The 22,246-nt window shown below is 36.6% G+C and overlaps 1 protein-coding gene across 1 annotated transcript in view; it reads left to right on the forward strand.

The window, feature by feature from the left end:
• mapkap1 (MAPK associated protein 1) overlaps positions 1-18,275 on the forward strand; it is a 47,939-nt gene extending 29,664 nt beyond the window's left edge. Inside the window, exons 8-12 of the mRNA XM_039655063.2 lie at positions 6,987-7,094; positions 8,238-8,378; positions 11,509-11,646; positions 15,905-16,002; positions 18,006-18,275. Of these exons, the coding sequence (XP_039510997.1) occupies positions 6,987-7,094; positions 8,238-8,378; positions 11,509-11,646; positions 15,905-16,002; positions 18,006-18,128 (608 nt within the window). The 3' untranslated portion in view covers positions 18,129-18,275. The remainder of the gene's footprint in view (positions 1-6,986; positions 7,095-8,237; positions 8,379-11,508; positions 11,647-15,904; positions 16,003-18,005) is intronic.
• Positions 18,276-22,246: the final 3,971 nt, after the last annotated feature.

Consider the following 22,246-nt stretch of genomic DNA (forward strand, 5'->3'; position numbering starts at 1 on the left):
TTTTTTTAAATTTGTTTTGTAGGTGTTATTTAATAGACTCCTAAACATGCTTTTTTCCCAAATAGTCAAATTTTTATTTATTTCCTCAAATATGACAACAACATGTGCTATTTTAGTACAACTAAACTGTCTGTAGTCATTTTAAAGATAATCAATCACAATGACAATTGCCTTTCACTTGAAACCATTTAGTCCTTTGAAATTCACAAATAGTCTAATGTGAGAATGTTTTGGATGCTATTTTTGGTAGAAACTCAATCCGTTGCCATTTCTTTCTGCAAAACCAAGCAAGTATTTGACAGCTTTTCTATCAACAACAAAGACTATGAGAATAAGAGAAAAAGAAATGCTCCGACTTGGTGAGATATGCGTTTCTTTGTCTTTTTAAAGGAATCAGAGGAACCGCGAACTCAATCTTCCCAGGCGTCTCTGGGGCATAAAAACAAACCCAGAGTTTCTCTTTTGGGATTTGTGACATGCCTCAGTCAGCTTAAAAAAGAGAGAAAAACTCCTAGCTCTTAAAAGGATGGCCACACTCACTCAGTTATATAATAGCATATTTAGTTTCAGTGGTTTGAGAGTACTTGTGTTTGATGTACAGCCTCATCAGAGACGGATTGATTTGACAGAAACCCAAGAGAGCCCTCAGAGGGAGTTTAATTGGAAATAAACCTACAGAATTGCCCTGTGGGCAGTGAGCCATTGGCCTGTCCCGGCCAGGTGATGGTTTGTTTTAGTCCGAGATGGTGTCTCAGAAGACGTCTTGAGTGGATGTGATGGGGTAGTTGGTCCAGAAGAGAAACGTTAGACGGCGTGGGCCGTGCTCTCATCTGCATTTAGATGAGTATTGATTGTTTATTTACCCGCTGGAGACAAGAGACCAATCCAATCTTCTGTCCACTGTGGTGCCTTCTCTTCTCTGGGGAAAAAAAACAATTGCTCAAAAAAAAAACCAAAAAAAAAAAAAACACAGCAAACCAGTGACCAGCGGGTGTCACTGGTTTGCTGTGTTTTTTTTTTTTTTTTTTTTATATGTTTTTTTTCCCCCATTATTTAGTAATTTAAAACCTGTATTTGAACAAACCCTTTGTCAAGATAGATAATTTCCTGTTGTTTTGTCTATCTAGCCATCTATCCTTCATCCATCCATATATATAAATCTGTCTATCAATCGCTCCATCTGACTATCTATCAATCTATCTATTGCTTATCTTTCTATCATTTTTTGTTCTATCTACCATTAATCCCATCCATCCGTCCATTCCCATCCATCCATTCATTCCCCTCCATCCATCCATTTATTCCCCTCCATCCATCCATCCATCCATCCATCTATCCATATCCCAATCCCCATCCATCCATCCATTTTCCCACCCCCATCCCCATCACCATCCATCCATATCCCCATCCATCCATTCCCATCCATCCATCCATCCATCCATTCATTCCACTCCATCCATCCATTTATTCCACTCCATCCATCCATATCCCCATCCTCATCCATCCATCCATCCATTTTCCCATCCTCATCCATCCATCCATCCATTTTCCCACCCTCATCCCCATCCATCCATATCCCCATCCCCATCCATCCTTATCCCCATCCCCATCCATCCTTATACCCATCCATCCATCTATCCATCCATATCCCCATCCATCCATCCATCTATATCCCCATCCATATCCCCATCCATCCATCCATCCATATCACCATCCATCCATCCATATCCCCATCCATCCATCCATCCATATCCCCATCCATCCATCCATCCATCCATATCTCCATCCATCCATATCCCCATCCATCCATCCATCCATCCATATCTCCATCCATCCATATCCCCATCCTCATCCATCCATCCATCCATTTTCCCATCCTCATCCATCCATCCATCCATTTTCCCATCCTCATCCCCATCCATCCATATCCCCATCCCCATCCATCCTTATCCCCATCCCCATCCATCCTTATCCCCATCCCCATCCATCCTTATACCCATCCATCCATCTATCCATCCATATCCCCATCCATCCATCCATCCATCTATATCCCCATCCATCCATCCATCTATATCCCCATCCATCAATCCATATCCCCATCCATCCATCCATATCCCCATCCATCCATCCATCCATCCATCCATCCATATCCCCATCCATCCATATCCCCATCCATCCATCCATATCCCCATCCATCCATATCCCCATCCATCCATATCCCCGTCCATCCATCCATATCCCCATCCATCCATATCCCCGTCCATCCATTCATATCCCCATCCATCCATATCCCCATCCATCCATCCATATCCCCATCCATCCATCCATATCCCCATCCATCCATCCATATCCCCATCCATCCATCCATCCATATCCTCATCCATCCGTCCGTCCGGATCGTCTCGTTAAGCAGTTAAACGGAGTGAATATATAATGGTAGGCATGTGGACACTAGGAAGGGTGCGCACTGTAAAATATGACTAGTTTTACGAGCGGCTCAGGGTTTGTAAAGCTCGGTGGGTCTGTTGGGGGAGATAAGCGCGATTGAATGCCTCCAATGAGGCTTATCAGGGTAAATGTTGGTGACATTTGGGAGGCGGCGATGGCTGCGGTTTGGGGTCGGTGTGCCTGTGTGTGAACTACAGATGAGCTCAGACGAAAGAGAAAGACCGTGACTGTTATGCTTTATGTGCTTAGGGGGAGTGCAGTGAGACGTAATACAAAGCTGAACATTTTCAGCAGATGCTGTATTTGTGTGGATTTCTAAGTATTTAGCATCAGCTGTCTTATTTAGTCCTTGGCTTGATATTTTAATGACGCACATGAACAAAAAATGATTGGATTTGTAGCTCCACAGCACATCTGGTTTCCGATTATTAAAGATTCATTATAAAACAAGTCTGAAACCTGATCATTGAAACCTTTGATGTGTGTGTGTATGTGTGTGTGTGTATATATATATATATATATATACACACCTGTGACTGCATATCAGTTGAATTCTATTTAAATGTTTTACCTTATATTATTGCCATGCAAAACCTTACGGACCCCAAATTTTTGAACGTATTGTATATTTAAATTTTTTAAAAATAAAATGAATGCATTTATTCAGAACGGGCACATTAAAGTGATAAAAAGTGACAATAAACACTTCTGTTTTTAACCCCTTACCTGTCACCCCCTTTTTTGAGAATGGGGGTTAAAATGCACTATTCACACTTAAATGGTTGTAATTCAAGAATCCTTTGGAATATATACCCAATTTTGGTCTTGTTTTAAAGAAAACATTCAACAGATTATTGCTGAAGTGAAAACTTGAAAAAGTTATGGAAGTTTAAATTCACTCTAAATCAAATATAATATTTTATATTTTACAAAATATTTTTTTTGCTCTAAAATTACTCTAAAATCAAAGCCATAAATCTAACCAAGTTATGTTCCAAATTTGAAGTTGATATCACAAAAATTGAAGTTCCCATGAGATTTTGTTTAGGCGTAGTACCAAAAATAGCCACCGGGTGCCATTGAATTCCATTGAATTTAGTTGTATACATTCTGCCTTAACAAATTAATACATTTCTGTCCAAATATCAATTTTGTCACAAAATTTGGAACCTTGAGACTCAGACCTTTCTGACAATATGTGTTTTGTCAAGATTAGAAAAGGTTTTGATCATAAATTATGAAATATAATGATGCCCAAAAGGGGAGGAGCCTGATAAAATAAGTACCGTTTCTATAGTAACGCAATGGTTTTCACAGGATGAATTCTGAGTTTATAAGCTTTCAAATGATACCTAATTTATGATGACTACTCTACTAAAATATGTGATATAATAAAAAAGGCGATAAAAAATATTATATTTTAGAGAATAATATATATATATATTATAATTTTTAGAGGATAATATTATACTATATTTTTTATTTTTATTGAAAAATACTAGATTATATGTTTTATTATGAACTTTTAGCATAAAAACAGAAGTTTCAATGATTAAAAGTGGGTGCGTCGACTTTTTGTGACAAAGATCAGACCTCCTGTTATGATGCAGATTTTTTGAGGTGCACTCTTGTCATAAATTCATCAATTACTCTTCCTACTTAATTTGTGTCACAAAACAGGGGTAGAATATTTATTTAGAAGTCTCAATATATAATTTTGTCATAATTAGATTAGGATTGAATAGAAATATAGTGAAGTAAACTATACCGGGACGGTGACAGTTAAGGGGTTAAATAAATGCTGTGCTTTTGCTTATCAAAGAATTCTGGAAAAATGTAAATTATGAATTGTTTTCAACATTGATAATAATCATAAATGTTTCTTGAGCAGCAAATCACAATAATGATTTCTGAAGGATCTTGTGACACTGAAGAAATAAGGAAAAGTAATGATTTAGTATCAGTATCAGACTTTCAATAATACTTATAATACCTTTATAATATCTAAATTAAATCACCCTACAGTTATGTACTGGCTCACTGTAATGCCTTATTTCAAAATGATTTGTCATGTGCTGTTGCTTTACTAAGTGATCAGACTTACAGTTTTCACCTGGCGGAGAATAAAATGGATAAAAAGCAACCGCTCACCTCATTGGAAAGGTCGTAAAAGGTCAGATTGTGTGTTTCTGAATTAGTCACAGTCTCTTGCTCTTCAGTGTCACTGCAGTTACAGGGATTCACATTTCTCCCTTAGATTCAGAGAGACACTGTCTGCGCTTCCTCCATATATTTTCAACTAGTCCGATTCTTGCACGTCAAGTCCACATCTGCAGTGTTGTATAGAATTGATTCACTTGGTTTGTGTTCTGATATATCTCGCATTGTGCTGGAGGGTGTCGTGAACATATTTCTTTCTCCGTAGAGGTCGTAAGCTTTCGGAGGCTCTGGTGACATTTTGGAAAACCATGGTATTTGCAAAAGGGTAAATATCGCCTTGAGTGTTTGCCCTATTTAGATTGGCAGCTTCTCTGTATTGTTTTTCTGGCAAAAAAAAAAACGAGGAAAAGACTTGATCCTACCCCTGGGCATTTTTTCCGGCTTCTGACAAGAAATAAACAGTTTCCAATAAAGCCATTTTTTGGTTTTATAGCCATCAATTGCTCCTGCAAGGCAATCGTTATTGAGAAAGGTTTGTGAAGATCGGTCATTAGGTCGGAGATGGGTTGATATCATCTGATTGGACAGAAAAAAAAGTCAAATTCGATTGTTTGCACTGAGCAATATTAATCAAGCGACAAAGCCAATAGCTCTGAATCCCATCAGAGATTGCTCTGGTCACCCTGAAGTCATTTATGATGGCTAACCTCTCTCAAGGGCTCTTTGTGATTGTATTAAACTATTCAAAGGTATTAATGTGTTGAAAAAGAAGAAACTACAGTGTACTTGAGATAAACCAAGCTACATGTTTCATTGTGTGTTTTTGTGATTCTGAGTATACACAACTGTGGAAATACTGTTGATGTTTTTGAAAGAAGTCTCTTTTTATTTGATCAAACGTACAGTAAAAACTGTAATATTGTGAAATTATTACAATGTAAAGTAATCTGAATATATGATCTAAGCTGATTTTCTAGCATCATTACTCTATTACTTCTAAAATGCTGATTTGCTGCTCAAGAAACATTTCTGATTATTATCAATGTTGAAATCAGTAGGGCTGTCAAACAATTAATCGCGATTAATCGCATCCAAAATAAAAGTTTGATTAATATATGTGGGTGCACTGTGTATAATTATTTTATATATATATATATATATATATATACACACACATGCATGTATATTTAAGAAAAAATATTATTTAAATATAAAATATGTATTTTATATATAATATAAATTATATATAAATCTATATACTATATATACATGAAAATAGAGTTCAGATGCAAAAGCCTCTAAGTGCCATTTGAAAATTTCTTCTTTAATGATGATTTTTTATCAAACTTGTATATTTAAGTTCAGTAATTTCACTTAAATGGCAATGATAATTATCTATTAATTGTTATTTAAGTGAAATTACTGAACTTAAATATACACGTTTGATAAAAATCATCATTAAAGAAGAAAATTTCAAATGGCATTTAGAGGCTTTTGCATCTGAACTCTTCATATATATATATATATATATATATATAAAATAATTATACACATTGCGCCCACATATATTTTGTAAACACAAACTTTTATTTTGGGTGCGATTAATCGCGATTAATTGTTTGACAGCCCTAGAAATCAGTTGTTGAAGTTTGTACATCATATTTTTGTGGAAACTGATTTCAATTTTAGCTGCTTTTGCTCTTTGATTTGAAATACAAATCTTTTGTAACTCTTTTAATCAGTTTAATGCGTTATTGCTGAATAAAAGTATTCAGACCTGAAGCCTTTGAACAGTAGAACATATACACTGTTTAAAAATAATGATTTTTTTATATTGTTTAAATTGTGAACATCCACTCAGCTGTTAATTCAGTACCTGATTCAGTAAGTAATTCAGATTGAGGCAGATAACCGTGAGTCTATTTGACAGATTCATTAAAAGAACTGCTTCATAAGAGTCATTTGTTTGTGAATCAGACTAGTTCAGTTGCATCACAATGCAATAGAAGGTCTATTTGTCTATTCTGACAGCTGCTGTACATTTTATAGCGTCGTTTATACATTAATTGTAATGTTTACAATTAGGCATGGACTCATTTTTTAGTTTTAATAAAATTGATGATGCTACTTGCAGTTGTTTCCCATGGGAATGTAAAAGTCTTTCAGAATCAACATATTTGATCATTGATTAAAAGTTAAATCCGATAAAACAAACACATTTATATGGTCTGCTTATGTAGCTGCAACAAGTAAAGAGTCATGCTTGATGGAATAAACACGTGATCTTGTACAATGAAATGTATTTTGCAACCTCATTCAACTAAACCAAACTCTTAACAGCTCAAATCAAATCCTAAATACTGTGGGATTTGTTTTAGGTCCCATGTATCGACTAGAGAAGCAAACAGAACCAAATGTGGCGGTGGATTTGGACAGTACGCTGGAGAGCCAGGGAACGCTGGAGTTCTGCTTGGTCCGAGAAAACAGTGAGTTTTGTTGACATTCTTGATGCTCCTTCCATTGCATTTTTAAAGGCGTCCTATAATGTCCTTTTATGAAGTCTTGATTTTGTTTTGGGGTTTTCATGATTTAATGTTCAAAAACACATTATTTTATTCCATATTCTCAACTGTTGCAGCTCCTCTCTTCCCAGTCTGTCAGTAACACCCTGTTTAGTTCCTGGCTCTATCAAGCCCCTCCTTCCGAAAAGCACAGTGTTGTGATTGGTCAACCACTTCGAAAGTGTTTGGGAAATATCCCGCTCCTCACCATAACCGCCAGTTTCAACATGCTGCTAACTCACTCAACCAGGCCCCGCCCTTTTATTTTGCGTATGCTTTGGGCGGGAATTATGTAAATGAAGAATATTGGGAAGTGTTTGTTCCCACACTGTAAAAAATATTGTAGGTTTAACTTAAAAAAGTAAGTAACCTGGTTGCCTTAAAATTTTAAGTTGATTTAACTGGAAAAAGTTAGTTAATACAATGAAGGAGAATGATTTAATCATCAGAAACTCAAAATAATAAGTTATTTCAACTAAATAAATTATTATGAAGTTGATTTGACAAAAGAAAATATGTTGTGATAACAAATCTTGAAAATATTTTTTTACAGTCACTGTAAAAAAAATTGATGGTTTAACTTACAAAAGTAAGTAACCTGGTTGCCTTAAAATTTTAAGTTGATTTAACTGGAAAAAGTGAGTTAATACAATGAAGGAGATTAATTTAATCATCAGAAACTCAAAATAATAAGTTATCTCAACTAAATAAATTATTATAAAGTTGATTTGACAAAAGAAAATATGTTGTGAAAACAAATCTTGAAAATAAGACTTCAGGGAGTTTAGAAACACTGATATAGAGAATAACTCCCGCTGGAGGGACTTTGTGATTTTGCAGACCTTTTTCATACTCAAACTGCAACATTACACAGTAAAAAAATATTGAAAATGTAAAAAAAAAAAAAAGTAATAAAAAAAGCATAATAGGACCCCAAACATTTCAGGAAGAGTTTGTTACTTTATTGAGACGAATAGATGCTCTTTTATGATCACATTCATTCATTCACTTTAAATGTATAGTGCGAAATGCACACCTAAACGACTTCTTTTTCTCTTTCGTCTGAAGGCTCTCGAGGCGAGGAAAGCTCGGAGGAGGACCCGCCTATAGACATCACTACGGTACAGGACATGTTGAGCAGTCACCACTACAAGTCCTTCAAGATCAGCATGATCCACAAGCTCCGCTTCACCACAGATGTACAGCTAGGTACAGATTACAAATCCCACAGACCAACATGAGTTTTCTCTTCAGAATCAGTGGGACAACATTGCGTACTGTAGTGTTCGATTGGGAATCGGATACTTATAAGTAGAGGTGTGCGATATGACGATTTTTAATCGTGGATGATTAAAATGTCTCCACGATCTGCTTTTGAAGAAATATCGTAGTATCGTGTTGCAGTGCATTCTATCAGTTCAGTTCTGGCGCCTCCGTCTCTCAACTGTATAACGCGACGTAGCCTACACATGATCACACGTTAATGAATAGGTAGGCTACGGGACACTGCAAACCACAAAAGTTCATTATTTGCATAAGCCTCGCCGGTTAAACATTTAATTCACGCGCTGATGCGCTGTTCTAACGTGCGCTTTCCTGACCACATAACCCCCGACGCTCACAGGAACTAGAAGTCTGTCAAACAGCGCCTGAATACTGGACTAAGTTATCTTTCCAGTCTTATTATGCTATTGCTAATACTGTTAAATACACACAATGCTTACATAAACAGATATGTGTCTAAAGTGAAAGCAAACATTTGAGAGAAAATCTGGAGTCAATATTAAACGCGTCGCGTGCTGGTCTAAAAGCGACAGTAGTAAATAGTACTGCCGCTTGTACTTAAAGGGATAGTTCACAAAAAAAAAAAAAATCTGTCTTTATTTACTCACTCTAATGTTGTTCCAATCCAAACCTGTATTAAATTCTTTCTTGTGCTGAACACAAAAGAAGTGTTCAGCACAGATTTTTTTTTTTTTATGTGGGAATCCAAACAGATGCTGGTCCCCATTAACATCCAGGAGAGAAAAAAACAACAACTATACACTGGGGACCAGCAACTGTTCGGTTACCCACATTCAAAATAACTTTTATTTCCAACAAAAGAAAGAAACTTATTCGGGTTTAAAACATCTTGAGAGAGTAAATTAAGACAATTTTTGAGGGAACTATCCCTTTAGTGTTAATAAAACAAAAAACACAAAGGAGAAAATCACTCACTGACTGAGAACTTTAATAGTAGCTTTAATAAGAATCAATAATTTATACAGTGAAGTCTATGTAGTGTTTTAATTTCATATTTGTTCATTTAATTACTTTCTTCAGTGCTACTGCTAAATACACCTACTGTATCTGAAAAAAATAAAGCACGGTTTATTTAATTTGAATATTAATCTGTGTAATGTTTATCTTGTCTTATTTTTTAGAATAATGACAAAGATTTTTATCTTCACCACTGGCCTAAATGTATGCCTTGATTTTTGCTAAATGATTTTTGCCATATCGCCCACCCCTACTTATAAGATTAAAATTTGATTCCTTTTTGTGCATTTTAATGTGACCTTAAATCATTCAAGAGCAAGAAGAGTGCTGTTTTCTGCCCTGCACACAGAAAGCCGCCACTCATACTGAATAGTGCACGATACTGAACCGAGTTCTCTTCTTTGCACTTGCACAGAAATACGTACAAACGGACAATTACACACAATAATATACTCATGAACACATTCAGTTGTGTCTTAAAGGAGTAGTTCACTTTAAAAAAAAACTTTTGCCGATAATTTACTCACCCCCATTTCATCCAAGATGCCCATGTCATTCTTTCTTCAGTTTCAGTGCAGCTTCAAAGGGCTTTAAACGACACCAGACGATGAATAAGGGTCTTATCAAGTGAAACGATCGATCGTTTTAAAAATAAATACAAAAGTTTATAAGCTCAAATGCTCGCCTGATGATGCGCGTTTGTGACTCTCCTGTTCGAACTTGTTCATCAAAATGAACAAATCTTTTTCCGAGTCATTTCATTCGTTGACTGAACCAAATGACTCGAAAAAAGTTCGAACAGGAGAGTCGAGCAAGGCGAGCATTTGTGCTTATAAAACTTAAACTTTTGTATTTATTTTTAAAATGACCGAATGTTTCGCTTGATCAGACCCTTATTCATCGTCTGGTGTCGTTTAAAGCCCTTTGAAGCTGCACTGAAACTGCCTTTTGGACTTTGAACCGTTTGGACCCCATTGAAGTCCATTATATGGAGAAAAATCCTGGAAAGTTTTCATCAAAAACGTTAATTTCTTTTCAACTGAAGAAAGAAAGACATGGACATCTTGGGGGACATGGGGGTGAGTAAATTATCAGCAAAAGTGACTCTTAAAGTGACAGCTGTCTAATACTTCTAACAGCGTTAAACAACAAAAAGTCAAAGCTGTTCTTGACTGAATAACTTACTTTATTTATAAAGTGCAGTTTTATTTTACATTTGATCAGTTTCTGGACCTGAAAATCTTTTTATCTTTGTTCTTTGTGCAATTTCTTTAAAATACCCTACTGTAGTGTAATATAGAAATTGTATAATAAAGTGTAGATGCATATAATATTATAGTATTGTTATTCTAATACTATAGTAGGAAAGTATGATATTATATATAATAAAATGTTATCATGCCATTCTGAATATATATAATAATATAAAATAAAATTATATAATTTAGTGTAATATATACATATAAAGTTTATTAAGGAACAAAATGATAAATTCCCATTACACGAGTTTTCCCTCTTGCTTCTCCTGACTTCTCAGTTTCTCCAACTCTTAAAATGTGCAAAAAAAAAAGTTTGGCTGAGGGTCTTCAGATCAAACACAGGACTGTTGTGTGAAAACACACAAAAATATCCTAGCACACTTGACAGTTGCTACAGTCACAGCTCCATCCCAATTACAGCAGCGCTGCGGGCACTGGGAGTTGTGGGATCGTTTCTGGAATTTCACTCTGATTGACAGGCTGGAATTTTTTTTCTGACACACTGATGTTTGCATGCTATTTTTTTATGTCATGTGAATGATGGACAGCTGTCACATCCATTATGGATGGACTCTGTGTGTGCTTGTGAGATAGACCTGTAATAATATTCCAGACCCCTTTCTCTCTCACACACAGTTTCCCTCATAATCAGTTTCAGCCTCCATTCTTATTTAAATAACGGGGGGAATAAATTCACATACCTGTTAATCTTTAAAACCTGGATGCCATTCTTTTGTTAACCCTTTAGATAAAAATTGACAGCTAAAATCTATGGTTTGCGAAGTGATTTTTATGATAAAACCGTCCCACTTTTTCAGGAGTTTCTGGAGAAAAGGTAGAGATCGACCCTGTCACCAATCAGAAGACAAGCACGAAGTTCTGGATCCGACAGAAGCCGATCTCCATAGACTCGGATCTGCTGTGTGCCTGCGACCTGGTGGAGGAGAAGAGTCCAAGTCAGTTCTGCTCATACTTTAGTAAAGGAATACATAACTAGTTCTGCATCAAATCTTTTTACATTTTTTTATACCACCATACAAAGATTCTGCGATCAGTAAGACTATCAAGGCTGCATCATAAAATACAGTAAAAACTGTTATATTGTGAAATATTTACAATAACTGTATTCTATGTGAATATATGTTAAAATTCAATTCAATTTTCAATTTATTTTCAATCATACATGCATAACAACCAAAAAAAAGGGTGTAGGCTGAAGCTTATGTTTATTATGCATACCTTTTGCACATAATTACTCGATTAGCGGCACTTTTCTCTCTGGATTTAACTTTCAAAATCAACGTGAATTTACATAAGAACATTTCCAAGATATTCATACATGATTACAAAGATATACATCTCAGACATTATTCTTAATAGTTAACATATAATGCAAACAAATGAATCATATTGGGTTTTATGATTATTTATCACCTTGCTTTTTTAAATTACATAGTGAATTACACAATTACTCCTCCTTTTACAGATATGCATCTATTTTTTGTATTAGTTCTTGCTCTTACTTTTTTAAACCTCTTCATTCCTCTTAGTTTATACTGACTTTCTCTTATTTCGAACAGCCTCTGAACACAATTTGGAAGTAAATTCTTACAAGCTTTATACATGGTCGGTGCAGTATAAAAGTCAACTAAATCAAAATTTTAATTTACATAATTTACACGTTTTTTTTTACAATTTAGAAATAATAATTCAAATATAATTTGTTTCTGTGATCAAAGCTGAATTTTCAGCATCATTACTCCAGTCTTCAGTGTCACATGATCCTTCAGAAATCACTCTAATGTGATGATTTGCTGCTCAAGAAACATTTCTGATTATTATCAATGTTACAAACAGTTGTGCTGAATTAATTTAACCCTAAAACCGTATTCTGGACAAATGTGGGCTAAATAGTTTTGATTTATTTTTAAAAAATACTTCCCTTGATCTGAGCGGTACAAGACTTGGCTACTTTTCCTAAGTTTGCCTCCTGAACACACACAATTTTTTTTTTAACTAAATTCTTCAATGTTAAGTGGGTGAAAAAAACCTCCTTAATCTTGTATTCGGGTCAAAAATGGGCACCCATAGAAATGAATGGGAAAAACTGTAATTTAGAGCAGTCTAAAATAAGACAAAATAAGACATCAGGTGACAGAAAAGTCACTTCATCTTTAGCTTTCAGCTCTAAGTACTTATTGGAATGATATTTTAATGTAGATAAAACCACAGTAATTAATTTACATTGAAATAATTTACATAGAAAATAAGGTACTTTTTGAAGTAAATAAATTCAAAAATACCCCCAAAATTAAAAAAAAAAACACCATAAATGGATAGACAAAACATTATCGAAGACAGTGATATAACATTTATAATAAATAAAAATTAGGATCACACCTGAGTCCTCTGTGCCCACATTTGTCCACAATTACAGGATTAAGGGCTATAAAGTGAATACGGTTTGAGGGTTAAAGTACTAATTTGTTTATTTTATCAAAAACCTTAATTTCTTTTCGACTGAAAAACGAAAGATGTGGACATCTTGGATGACATGGGGATGAGTAAATTATCAGCAAAAGTTTTTTTTTTTTTTTTTTTTTTTTTTTTTTTAAAGTGAACTACTCCTTTAATATAAAGTGGGACCGAACATTTTAATTAAGTAACATTAACAACGGTTTATATATTTACTAATATGTTATTGTAAAGTGTTGCCAAAAACACTCTCGCCGCCTCAGAAAAAAGGCGTCTGGTTTGTGTATAAACTCTTTTGATGTCCCCACATCAGTGCGACTGACAGATATAGTTGTAGCACTGCAAACTCACCAAGGGGTTTATATTGCATTACACTTACAGGGAACTCCGTTACAGAAAACGAAATCTATTTATGCAGCCTTTCTGTAAGGTTTGCATTGGTAAGTGATGCAGACATCTCTTCTTAGCGGATATGACAGGGACACGAGCGCAGCTCTCCAGACGCGCGCTGCTAACAGTGATTGATGAAGTGAAGACAGATTGCTGAAGTCTGCTCGCGGATGCTCTGACTACGCCTGGAAATGCTCCAGTCTCACAGTGGGAACTGAGCGTTTGTTTTTGGAGCAGGGGCATTTATTTTATTATATGTCCTGTGCTCATCTTCCAAGATGTCAAAGCTAAACTTAATTTAGGTTTAACAGTGTCATATTTTATTCAGTTTGTTATGCACCCAACAACACCCTCATGTTTTTCAGTAATGGTTCATTCATCAAGGATGCATTGAATTGATCATTTATAATGTTACAAACTGTTTGAGCTTTCTTTTTATCTAAAAACCCATCAAACATTCCCACAAAAGAAATAAGCAGCATTTCAACATTGATAATGAGCAGCGAATCATCATATTAGAGTGATTTCTGAAGGATCATGTGACACTGCAGACTGGATAATGATGCTGAAAATACAGGAAATATATTCACATAGGTATCCACAAGTTTTGCTACGCCCCATGAGGCCTTGCGTCAAAAGTAGGCGCGACTTCCGGTTGGAAGTAAACAAAGCGCGACTTGACATGCTTGACACTCGTTCATTCAACAGTTGACAGTCATTCAAGTTATAGCGATTCAAACTAGCTAACGATGTGGGAACACGACCTCAACGAAATTAAAAAGGGTGAAATAACAGTACCTTTACCCTCCGCAGTGTATTATAATAACATTATTAATAATCAATACTCATCAAGGCATGGTGACAGACAGTTGTGCGAGCTGACAAACAATTAAAATAAAAAATACACACTTAGTCATTGTGCTTTGGAGTTTATTCAAAATTATAAATGAATGTGCTGCTTGAATACATTAACTGGCACATTTGGTATTCTGTCAACTCCTAAATTTAGGTGTAACATCAGTAGCGAACAGCCAATCACATGCTGAGAGAGTTTATAGAATATTAAGAATTTAAACAAATGTACACAGGAAGATTCGTCGTCTTTTGGGAGGTGATGGAAACTAACGTTACAGTCATTGGCAGGATCACTCTGATTTCGTTTTCAGCTTATGTTCAAAACAATCACGTTTAAGCCACTGAATTAGTTTAGTCCGGTTATACATACAACCGCGAACAGCATATGTTGTCCCTGAGCTCCGTAACGACATCTCTTAAAGATTGCGTCTTTAAATACACCGTAAAAAATTTGGAGTAGGATTTACTTGAAAAAACCTTGCTAAACGATCTCACTCAGAAAATGCTAGTAAATTTACAAAGATTTGCCAAGTAAAAACCTAAACATATTTATCAGTCGCTTTAATTAGAAATCTTTAAGTTAAATTTACTTGGAATGTGGAATTAAGTAAACTTTACAAAAAATAAGTAATTTTAACTCGGCTTGTAAAAGGTTGATTAATACCGATTTCCTTTGCCTTTGTATTACATTTCACTAAAACAATTATCTTGAATTTTATTAGTCATTTATAGTATGTTCTTTACTTAGATCATCTAAGTAATTTATATATACATCATGTCAGACTTTAAGCCTTATGTGAATGCAAACACCTCAATACTTGGTAGACAATACACAATGGTGGTAACATTTGATGGATCGTTTTTGTGTTTGAATGTGTCATTTTGAGCAAAAAATGTACTCGAAATGTCACAAAATGGCAATTTACTAATACTGACAACAAAAATCAATGATAAAACAGTGTAAATACAGCTGGAAACCAGTGAAAAATGAACCTCATTAATTATTCAAGGTCCAGTGCATGATGGGAACCCCAGTATCAGAAAAGTTGAGTAATTTTTACTTTATTTTATTGAGTTGATATTACACTTTCATTTATACTCGCTTGAAATAAGTACTGATATGGAATTTACTTAGTTTTTTAAATTCTTGCCTGAACTAACTTTTTCAAGTAAATTACATTGGGTTTTTTCACTAGTATTTACTTAACCAAAAAATCATTTTTTACAGTGTAGTAAAATAATTCTCCGAAAAACAGCTAGCGTCTTCGCTAACTAACACACAAAATACCATTGGAATGCTACTTCCGCCGCCTCACCGGAAGTTTCACCCACTTTATTTTTTACAGGAGCGCCCCTCGGAAACTTGTGGATAAAAAAAAATGTGTGGATGTCCCAAATGTAGATTAGCTGTATGTCAGCACCATGGTGGTCATTCGGACGTTGCATCCCCAATCGTGTTCTGTGTCTCAGAAGATTTGTATGCTTTCTTTGTAGGTCATGCAATATTTAAGCTCACATATCTAAGCAACCACGACTACAAAGCCCTGTACTTCGAGTGTGATGCTGCTACCGTCAATGAGATTGTGCTCAAGGTAGGGTTCAACTGAGACTTTATATTTTTGTATCTTGTAAAGTGCCCCATAATGCTTTTTCAAATGTTAACTTTCATTGATGTTTCTGAATGTGTCTGATCTAAGTGCATGACAAATAAAGTTATCGTCTCCTAAATGAAGGAATTGATTCTGAAACAAGTTGAGCAGTATCGGCAGTTATAATGGCCGATAAATTAATATTTAAAAAATAAAATAAAAACGGACGAAACACGCTTCAATCATCTCTCCTTGGCCTGTTATATTGAAAATGTATGTTTTACAATTTGCAGTATGATGTTATTTATTGCTCTTGTTTCCATCCACTTGTCAATCGAATTATCTGAAATTCGGTTAAAAAACTCATGCGGATAAAGCTGGTGAAAGTGTGTTTCCATCCAACGGCTTTAAAGCGAATAAAAACCTGTACGTAATGACGTCACATGCTGTTTTGCGATCAAATTGGTATATCGAATTGATTTGAGACATTTTAAGGTGTTTCCATTTATTTTCGCACTGAATCGAACAACATTCAAGCAAACTTTTGCGAACAAAGTTTTGTTGGACAAAACGGATCGCGCCATCTACCAAAAAATGATCAATATTTCACAAGTTGAAGGCTAATAATGCTTATGTGCCAGCTGATTGTGACATATGAATGGGATAATGTATGCGAGGCGGTTGTTGTATTCGCCTCACAACCGCCTCGCTATATATTATCCTGCTTATTACATATAAATCAACCAAATAAATCAATAATTTGACACAAAATATTGACTTAAAAACGAGTTTATTGATTTAAAAACGGGTTTTGCTTCTGCTAAAGAAAATAGTCTGTTCCCGTCTCTGAACTGCGTCCATGGCAACGGTGTGTTATACTAGCAGCGCCGCAGACTGTTAACTAGAAATAACAGACCACATTCTACATTACAATTCAACCAAGCCACGTAAAAACAAGCAAAACTAACCTAAGAAAACAACGACGCTATAAACATTGCTATGATGATGCGATGCCGATGCACGTTTGCCCGACGACAGCGGAGGTGACTGCGGTGTGGGAACGACAGCGCTCTGGGAGATCGTGGTTCACGGAAACCCTTTGGTTGAAGCATCTTTTTGCTTTGTCCACTAACATCTGTCTTTGTTGACATCCGCCATGTTTGCGCAAACAGACTGGCAGGAAATGAACTCGTCTTCTGACGTGTTGCAACCATAAAAGGGCATAAAACTTAATCGCAATTCATTATTTATTCGGCAAATAACGTTTCCATCAGCTTTTATCGCATTAGTCGTATTTCGATCAAGAGAAAATTCGATGAGACCGAACGTATTTCATTTGAGTCGAATTTTACTGTTTCCACAAGGCTTTTTTCATTCGATATCACTTAATTCGGATAAAAACGTGTCGATGGAAACATGGCTATAGACTAGCTAACCACAAAGCTAGCTAATGCCACTATCATCAGTGGAAGACCGCTAACGTTAACATTAATGAGCTTGGAAAACCACAATGAACTTTTTCTGCCTGAATAAAGTAATGATTACTGTATTTATAACTAGCATATCTCTAGTTACAGTCCCTGCATTGTTCATGGAGTGAACATTTAGACATAGAGAAAAGGTATCAAACGTATCTTGTGCAGAAAAGTTAGCTTTTCTTTTACACGCGTGTGAAATACAACAATATTTAATAAAAAAAAATAAAAAATATCGGCCGATATATCGGATTTTAAAACCCAAAAATATTTGTATCGTATCAAAATCCTTTATCGGTCGGGCTCTAGTGAAAACCTAAGAAGTCAAAGCCTAAGAGGCCAAGAAGTACCCAAATGAGAAATTTATGATACTATTCTACTACATATATGAGCCACTTTCAATATATGTGGAATTGCCCTTTAAAATAGCATAATATGGGGGCACTATACTGTTTTTACTTCTGATTTTGTGCATTTGAATAAATGTGATCCCTTTCACAGCAAGTGTGTTACTTCCTCTTCCTCTCCCAGGTGAACTACATCCTGGAGTCTCGTGCCAGCACGTCGAGGGCGGATTACTTCGCACAGAAACAACGCAAACTGAACCGTCGCACGAGTTTCAGTTTCCAGAAGGACAAAAAGTCGGGCCAGTAGGGCTGGCGGCCAAAGCGATCAGAACTGAACGGAGAGTGAGACGACGTAGAAGGATTCCAAGAAGGATCATGGGATAAATATGAGACAGACGTTCGTGTCTCATCCGGATGGAGAAATCAGCCTCTTAAGGTCGGCCTTTCCTGGACTGACGGTCCTTAATCATATCAGAGCACTAATGCTCTCTGCTGTCACTCGAATGTACTAGAAAAACCAACCAACAATCTAATTGAACAATTATATTAACGTTTGAAGCCACAGCCATCGCCCCCAGAACAGAGAAAACCATCAGCTGGACTCTGGATGCCAAGGACCGAGAACTTGCTGCTGTTTCAAAGACTCACTTCCACTGCCTATACACACCAACTGTACATAAACGCACACCAAACCAACGCAGTCGGAACCTTAAAAGCCCGAAAGAGCAAGTCAACCGTATTATCTATTCCCATATGTATCAAAGATATTAACTTAAACCGCATTAGACTCTGACAGGGAAAGGGATCGTGATTTGTTTTTGTTTATTTGTGTTTTTTTTGTTTTTTTTTACGAAAATGTAAATAGCAACCATATTCAGGGTCTCGTGACAAACCCTCTCTGGCCATAGTACTTTAGTGCCTGCTACAGATCAATATGACAACTGCGTTCTTCGAGATTTTAAGCGTCGGGACTCTTTTTACCAACAGAGGAGGCTCGTGGGTTAAGGAATGACAGATTTTTAATGATCAAATAAGAAATGAATACGTACTTTTTACTGTGACGTGTTTTTTTTCCCCTCTGCATTGTATATTTTGACAGTCCAATCGCCTTCTATCTCTTTTAGATGGATGTTTTGGTTCATTCGGACTGTCCTCTTGGGCTGCAATGGGAATGTATGACTGTTTTTACCACATTTCATTATAAATGTTAAAGATAACATTATTATACTTGGTTCATTTCATCTGTGTGTGTCGAGATGGCTCGTTCTCCGCACCAAACCTGCCGTTTCTTTCTACAAATAACTCCACTTCAATCGCTGCTGTTGTTAAACTGGATTCAGGGTGTATGTTCTATCCAAAACGTTCTGACTCAGGTTTCCGACTGCCATGTTGTCTTGACTGATCTTGTTTCTTTTTCTTTTTAATTTTATGTCTGTCAAAGCCAGAGAGCGATGAGTGATGCTCAGTTCAGCGCTGACGGATGGACAAATAGAGCGTGTGTTCCCGTGATGGGGATAGCAGCTGAATAGACATTTCAAATGAAACTTTATTTATAATATTACGATGACCTGGGGGGTTATCATGCGGCCTATGGAATCAACAATATTTGCTACAGTACATGTATACTGTATATAAGTAGATTTTCTAATTAAAGACTGAACTACAATATATTTTGTCCTTGTGTTGTTGTTTTATTGTGTTTTCAATATTTAAAGAGGACCTATCAAGTCTTTGGGTTTTCATTCTCAAATTATTTTCCTCATATTCTCTATTACTGCGGCTCCTCTCTTCCCAGTCTGTCAGTAACACTCTCTTTAGTTCCTGTCTCTATGAAGCCCCTCCTTCTAAAAAGCACAGTGTGCTCTGATTGGTCAGCTGGATCCGTGTGCTGTGATTGGTCAACCACTTCGAGCGAGTTTGGGTAAGTCTGTTTTCAAAAACGTCCACTTTGAAAACAGTTTGCTTTTCAGCCACCCAAAACGCTGGCATTGTGTAAACGAATGGCCAAATCGCATAAAAGTTTTCCATTTTTAGTTGAAAATGGTGTTGTGTAAACAGTCCCTAACTCAAATAGGCACAGCCCCTTTATTCTATTTATGAATGATTAAAATGAGGAATATCGTGACGTGTTTGTTCCCTGAAGACAAAACAAGACTACAATGGGGCCGTTTCTGGGAGTTCAGAAACAGTGACACAGATCTCTTTATTTGATCTCTCAAGTATTTGTGTCTACAGTGTAACGCGAAATAAACGTTTTCACGTAACGTGAAATAAATCAATAAGAGCGTCATCCAACATACCCTTTAAAGTCCCTATGAAATCAAAATTGACCACACTTACTTTGTTTGCCTAAATTGATCGTTTTGTGGTGAACAATTCATACATGCAATCAATCCACACAAAAAAACATTTTTGGCTTTGTAATCTTTAATCAAATTTTGAAAATGCCCTTCCCCTCTGCATTGGAGGACCTTGCCCGATGATGTAGGCTTTACGGTTTGGGTGTCTCCTTAACATCCATGACCACGCCCCTCCAACTGACAGCTGCTGTGTGTTTGCGAGCGCCGAGCGAGCATTGATTGAAAGCGTGTGTAAACTTGCGTCATCCTCCATTTCAGAGTGAAACACCCATTTTTATAGATCCAATCAGGTGCTAGTTGGAAAAAAAAGCCACGCCCACTATTTTGCCTCATTTAGTATTCTGTTTCTCTCGGAAATACGTCACAACACTGGAGAAAAGTCGTTTGCAACTTCCGGTTCACGGGGACTTTAAGAGCAGGTGCGCATGTTGCATGGCGGATTGTTGTTATTATGGCGGATTTACCAGGCGCGTTAACAGCCGAGGAGACCGACGTTCTTGTCAGGGCAGTGAAAGTTATAATCATGTGTGGAGTAGCGCATTATAACAGAAACGGCCTGAAATGATTTAATTTTGGAGAAATAAGCTCAATATAATGTAATGTATTTTTTCAACATGACATCATGACTTTTGCGTAAACATACACGCCACTTTCGAGTCAAGTCTCTACGCATTTTGATCTATCCGCGTGTATGTCTACGCCATTAACGTCCGAGTGATTCCGTGTGTCTGCACGCCGTCAAATGTCCGCGTGAAATGAAGCAAAATGTAGATCTACATCTGGGGAGCAATCTTTTTTTTTTCCTAGGATGGTAGGGGAACACTCATAAATGCCATTAACCCCAGTGACGGTTAGGTTTAGGGGCGGGTTGAGGTAAGTCATACATTTATATACAGTAATAACGTTAAGTCAACGGCGTTCATAAACACGCTGAAAAGCGATTATGCATGTTGATGCCACGCCAAAAATGGAAATACGAATTGGCGGGTCATACACACGCTACTTTTAAAAAAAATTTAATTTCAGCTGGCTGGCACCAGCTGACAAGATGTAATCAACGGCGCCGAGAGACGATCGAGTAGTGTCCGAAAGTTGTGTTTCTATTATGCTGGTGAGCTCACTATATAGTGCTCTACTTTGCTGAAAAATTGGGGTAAATGTGTAAGCTAGATTTAGGCCTATGTTTTTTTTTTACATCTTCATGGACACCACAATGATTTCCCTCATGTGTTAATATTTTTTCTTGTTACAATGTATGATTTGCAAAAATAAAAACTGCTGCATCTGTGTTGATGAGAGAATCAAAGTGTTTGTGTGTTGTGTACCCGCTACATTATGGCCAAGCATGCGCGCTTTAAATAGCATTATGAACAACGCGCAACGCGCCACTGACTTTAAACCAGGTTTTTTCTGGTCAAAGGCGCAATTGTTTTCTGGAACTGCAGAATAGCACCAGGGATTGTTTGTGCTGGAACACGCCTCCTTTATTGGGAGCGCAAGTTCATTCCCTAGTTTACCGACGCGTGTCTGCGAGGGGAAAAGTCCGTTTTGCGCGGGTGCAAAATACGAACGATACATGCGTCAGTGTATAAAGTCAATTGCGCCGGGTGCGAGATAGGGCCCTATGTGTGGTGTTGTTTATGTAGAGCGCTTATGTTTTTATCACAGCTAGCTTAGTGTCCTAAAAGGTTGAGCCTATGTAGATGGAAAGGCAGGTCACTAGGTTTTGCATTAAAACTACTGTTAAAAGTAAAACTGAACTTTTGTTTATACTGCTCTCTGTATAATTTGAGAAATCTCTTTGTTCCAGCATTAATACAAAGGCAAGTTTGTGAGCCTCAGGCTAGTGCAGGGTCTCTCCTCTGTCACATTTAGTTTGCCTTGCTCACCCAACCCTACAGGCCACAAGAGAGCTAGACGTAGAACTGAACATGGAGTCGTCCAACACTCACTCATCTCTGATTTGTATAGTTGTAGTCTTGATCTGCAGCTGTGGTGCTTTTTTGTTATACAAACAGAATTGTGCAACTAAAATGACATGCAAGTAGTGACGGAAGAGCTGATG

Source organism: Pimephales promelas, chromosome 4, assembly GCF_988280905.1.
Source record: "Pimephales promelas chromosome 4, fPimPro1.hap1.1, whole genome shotgun sequence".
Taxonomy (NCBI): Eukaryota; Metazoa; Chordata; class Actinopteri; order Cypriniformes; family Leuciscidae; genus Pimephales; species Pimephales promelas.